The sequence below is a fragment of the Asparagus officinalis genome, chromosome 4, assembly GCF_001876935.1.
Source record: "Asparagus officinalis chromosome 4, Aspof.V1, whole genome shotgun sequence".
Lineage (NCBI taxonomy): Eukaryota > Viridiplantae > Streptophyta > Magnoliopsida > Asparagales > Asparagaceae > Asparagus > Asparagus officinalis.
In genome coordinates, this window is record NC_033797.1 from 24,901,172 (window position 1) to 24,906,563 (window position 5,392).

Sequence of the window (5,392 nt, forward strand, 5' to 3'; positions counted from 1 at the left end):
GAATCTTTTACCTGCCTATAATATGATTGTGTTGTTATCTTCAAGGATAGGATGATTATGTAGAGAATTTTTTTTTCTTTTTTTTAGTTAGAGCATTTTTCCATGACTCATACATTCTGAGGGTCCTCAAAGATTAAGCATTTAAAATGAACATGCTTGTTTATATATTTCGGTATCATAGGATTCTATGCTCTGTTCTTGAGGGTTTACTTGTCTAGAGCTAACTTCAACGTCATTTTTGTCATTTTGTCTCAACTACCGGCCGGTGTGACATTATAAACTAACTATGAAGCTCCAAACTTCTGTCCGCACAGACTGGAACTCCCTCTCCCAACTCCATAATTTCTCTGTTTATAACAGTTACCTCATGGAGTTGCAACCCTTTTTCCTTCTGTACGTGAAGGTTCTTTTAATGCTCACCTCCTCTTTATCTCACCGTGCAGCATCAAGAAGGACATTCACCGACATCACTGATGTCGAATCTCTGTTGTCCTTCAAAGCTCAAATCGACGACCCTTATGGCATGCTGGCCACCAACTGGACCACCAACACCTCCTTCTGCAGCTGGGTCGGAGTCTCTTGCGGCAGTCGTCATCAACGAGTCACTTCCATCAAACTCCGAGATTTCCGCCTTCAGGGCAGTGTCTCCCCTCACCTTGGCAACCTCTCTTTCCTCTCAGAGCTCGACCTTGCAAACTGCAGCCTTAGAGGCCCCATCCCTCCGTCCCTTGCTCGGTTACCGCGTCTGAAGAGGCTCATTCTCCAAGATAACTTCCTATCTGGTCCCATTCCTACCAGTATATTCAACATGTCTTCACTGGTCTTGTTATCTCTTGTTTATAACAATCTCACGGGCACTCTGCCATCGAACAACAGCTTCGTCGTGCTCCCTCGCCTTGAATTTCTCTCTCTCTCAGCTAATCAGTTGACAGGTGAGATTCCATCTGCATTTGCTGAATCCAGGAGCCTTGAAACTTTCTCCTTGTCATACAATGGGTTTACAGGCACCATACCTGCTGAGTTTGGCCACCTGTCAAATCTCAACGTGTTATTTCTTGGAAAAAATCAGTTGACTGGAAGAATCCCAAATTCTCTAGGGAATCTTACGAAGCTTACCATTCTTGAACTAAGCTTTAACGGGTTCGAAGGGGAAATTCCTAAGGATTTGGGAAATCTAGTCAATCTCGAAGAGATCAGTCTCTCGCTTAATCAGTTAACGGGTGAGATCCCTTCAAGCCTTGCTCAATGCAAGGGCCTTCAAATTCTTTCTTTGACATCCAATCAGTTGATTGGAGCCATACCTGACAAGCTTGGCAACCTTTCAGAGCTTAGACAATTGTATCTTGGGAATAATAGTCTAACCGGAACAATACCATCATCCTTTGGAAACCTCACAAATGCGATAACAATCGAGCTAGCCTTCAATAAAATCAAAGGAGTAATTCCCGGGGAGCTTGGGTATCTACCAAATATTGAAAATCTAAGTCTTGGTCCTAATAGGTTGAGTGGTACTTTACCGAACTCCCTTATGAACGCTTCCACCCTTACTTTTCTCCAAGTTACTTCTAGCAATTTAACGGGAGAGATTCCTGTTACAATTGGGAAGTCCCTGCCATTGCTCACCAGATTATTCATCAATCAAAACCAATTCACTGGAGGACTTGACTTCATCACATCGCTTTCAAATTGTAGGAATCTAGTGTATCTTGACATTTCACGAAATGCGTTTGAAGGCGTGGTTCCGAATTCTATCGGAAATCTTTCTGTTGATCTTATTTATTTTTCTGCGGCTCTAAACAACATAGGAGGAGAAATTCCTGCAACACTATGCAACTTGAGCAGCCTTCTTCTTCTGGATCTTAGTACGAACGAGCTAGTCGCAACAATACCTCAGGATATTGCAAAGCTAGACAAGCTTCAGCTTTTGTACCTTGGTGGCAACAAAATCAGTGGACTGCTGCCATCAAGTCTCAATTCAATGAGAGGCTTAGGCGCACTGTACCTTGATGAGAACAAACTCATTGGACCTATACCGGATTCAATAGGTAACATCACCCAGCTACAGCACTTGTCACTATCTTCCAACCAGTTATCATCAACCATTCCCATGAGCTTGTGGAACATAAGGAATCTAATCGAACTAAATCTTTCGCGGAATAGCCTTCATGGACTACTTCCTCCACAAGTAGGAAACTTGAAGGCCCTCGATGTTTTGGATCTATCAGTGAATAAGTTGTCAGGTAACATATCCAATGCCCTTGGTCAGCTTGTGATGCTTACACGTCTTGATCTTTCTGGCAACTCATTTCAAGGTGAAATTCCACAATCTCTCGGTTCCCTAATAAATGTCAAATATCTTAATCTATCTCACAATTTTCTATCGGGCTCCATATACAAGTCAATAGGTGACCTTCCTCTTCTTGGTAATCTAGACCTTTCATTCAACAAATTGGAAGGACAAATTCCAAAAGGCCGAGTTTTCGCGAACCACAGCATTCCATCTTTGGAGGGGAACATAGCACTTTGTGGTGCGCCTCAACTAGACTTCCCTCCTTGTAATACAAATGTTGAAACTTCAAGTTCAAGGAGAAAACTGCATATTCTTAAATATATCCTTCCAGTTGTTGCTCTCATTGTGATTGTTCCTGCTAGCTTGTGTCTTGTGCTAGTGCTCTGTCGTAGGAGGATGGTGAAAGAAAACGTAGCGCACACTGAGTTTCAAGGTTTAGATGATCATAGACTGGTTTCTTATCACGAGCTTGTTCATGCAACAGACAATTTCAACCAAGCCAATCTAGTTGGAAAGGGGAGCTTTGGCTCAGTTTACAGAGGATGTCTTGATGATGGATTGATTATAGCAGTGAAAGTCTTGAACTTGGATGTCAAAGGAGCTTCAAACTCTTTCGAATCAGAATGTAAAGCTTTGAGCACGATCCGACACAGGAATCTTATCAAAATCATCAGTATATGTTCAAAACCGAACTTCAAAGCTCTCATCCTTCAATTCATGCCCAAAGGGAACCTTGATCAATGGTTGTATTCTGATGCCCATCTCGGTTTACTTCAAAGGCTAAACATAGTGGTGGACGTATCATTGGCACTTGAATATCTTCATCATCGCCATCCTCATACTGTTCTCCATTGCGATTTGAAGCCAAGCAATGTTTTGTTGGATGAAGAAATGACGGCACATGTGAGTGACTTTGGCATTGCGAAATTGCTGTTTGGTGATAAGTCTATAGTATCAGCCAGCACACCAGGCACCATGGGTTACATCGCTCCAGGTATACCTAAAAATAAGTTACACACACATACACATATATATATGACGGTAATCGGTATGAACTGACAGCTCATTGTGCAAAATGAGCTGTCCGCTTACACACAAGACCCCACACCCACCCGATGCAACAACTAGGTGGGCCTAAACACTATTGACATTAGTGGGTAGCTCATTTTGCAAAATGAGCCGTTAGCTCATATACATTTTTCCCCATACATATGTACGTACATATGTGCGTGTGTATTAACACATACATCTCTGTGTGTGTGAGCGCGTGCGCGTGAGGCACTTAGCTGATTCATTCTTTCTAATTGCCTGTAGTATTCATGGTTTGAATAATCATAACTTATGAATTGACCTCCAGTTGTGAACTAAAAATATATCAAGCTACTTCACTCTTCATCCCTAAGTTGTATTCATAAAGTTTAGGGATACAAATCATTCGTTGAATGGTCCATAATAAATTTTCAGTGAAGCTTAACTTTGAGAGCTGAACTTCTAAAACATTGTTCTCTATGTGTCTTTCTGCGTGCTGATAGGATTAATCCAATTGGTTCACTGAAAATGATGCCTGTAACAGAATATGGCTCCACGGGAACCGTCTCAAAGTTTGGCGATGTCTACAGTTTTGGAATCCTTCTGTTGGAAATGATCACGAGAAAGAAGCCAACTGATGCGATGTTCAGTGGAGAATCAAGTATGAGAGCGTGGATACTCGAAGCATATTCAGCTTCTTTGTTGAATGTTGTGGATCACGATCTTTTAGAAGAGGGTCCCAATGCTGCGCATAAAGCAGAAGGTTTATCTGCCACAAACCAGTGCCTGTCATCTATTATCGAGTTGGGTTTGATATGTTCAAGCGCATCACCCATGGAAAGACTTCCAATGACACTTGTGGCTCCCAGGCTGCAGAAGATAAGAAAGGAATACATGTCCCAGCTCCCGGTTCCTGAGACGTCAACTGCCTTAGCTTGTGAAGCTTAGGTTACGCTTTGGTTGATAGTATGTTCCTTTTCCTGTTGTTATCATCTACTGTTTACTTAATTAATCATCGTCTTGTGAATACTTATATCTAATGATACCGATTATAGGAATATCTCGGACTCAAGAATTTATAGAACATATGCTGCTCCAAGGACCGACTGTTTTCACCTCTATTTGATTTCCTTCTATCTTGTGACTTACATGTTCTTCTGTTTTATTTACTTCACATGGTGTTTGAAGGCTTTTGCTACGTCAAAGTTTCTTGGTCTTGTAATTCAAGTTATCTTGTTGGCGAACGGGAGTGTCAATGGTGTGTCAATGTTGTACGCAGCGGAACTCGAAACACACGAAAGAGCACGAACAAGAACGAGATAGATCACAACCAATAAGTAAAACACAATCACCACAGTAAGACAAATGAATTTTACGTGGTTCGGCAAGTTGTCTATGTCCACGGGGCAAGGAGGGGGAGTTATTACTATTAGAGATAAAGAGAATACAAATAGGATTTATAATCTCAACAAAAACCCTCAAACAAAGCTCTCAAAATCTCTCACCAATTCTCCCTCAAAGGATGCACAAAACTATCTCAAACTGCTCAAAATCGTCTCTCCCAATTAACCCTAATAATCGTGATTAGGGTTATATATCAACTCAAAACAAGACGGATCAGAAAACAAAGCCCAGGCTCAAACCCGAGTCGCGGTCGACCGCACTTGACTTCGTGGTCAACCGGACATAATGATAGAAACTCAAAAATCGATTATAGGGTCCGCGGTCGACCGCACTTGACGCCGTAGTTGACCGACCAGAAATCCGAAAATGCACCCTGTAGTGTGCACGTTTTCGATCGACCGGACTTGCTCAGCGGTCGATCAGAAAGCACCAAAAGTATTTCCTGTTTGTATTATCCTGAACTTTTCAAATGTATTTGCCAATTCTACAAATCTCTACCTCGGTGAAGTTTTTCCCAAAACTAAGCCAAAACCAAAAACAACCAAATGTCCTACGTGTTGCGTCCAGTACGAAGTGGAGTAAATCCATGATAACAGACTCAATCCACAATAAGTCGGAAACCCAAACGAGGCTCAGACAACCTCCCCCCGTCGATATCAACTACTCCAA

At 42.0% G+C, this 5,392-nt stretch overlaps 1 protein-coding gene across 1 annotated transcript; it reads left to right on the top strand.

Moving 5' to 3' along the window:
• On the top strand, positions 395–4,403 carry LOC109836990 (putative receptor-like protein kinase At3g47110). The gene is made up of 2 exons (XM_020405068.1): positions 395–3,284; positions 3,864–4,403. The coding sequence occupies exons 1-2, from the start codon at positions 413–415 to the stop codon at positions 4,265–4,267; spliced, it is 3,276 nt and encodes a 1,091-aa protein (XP_020260657.1). The 5' UTR covers positions 395–412; the 3' UTR covers positions 4,268–4,403.

Excerpts from the sequence above, each read along its gene's own strand:
- LOC109836990 (XM_020405068.1), top strand. The coding sequence starts at position 413 with ATGCTCACCTCCTCTTTATCTCACCGTGCAGCATCAAGAAGGACATTC. Across the intron at positions 3,285-3,863 it reads CATGGGTTACATCGCTCCAG|AATATGGCTCCACGGGAACC; the intron begins GTATACCTAAAA and ends TGCCTGTAACAG.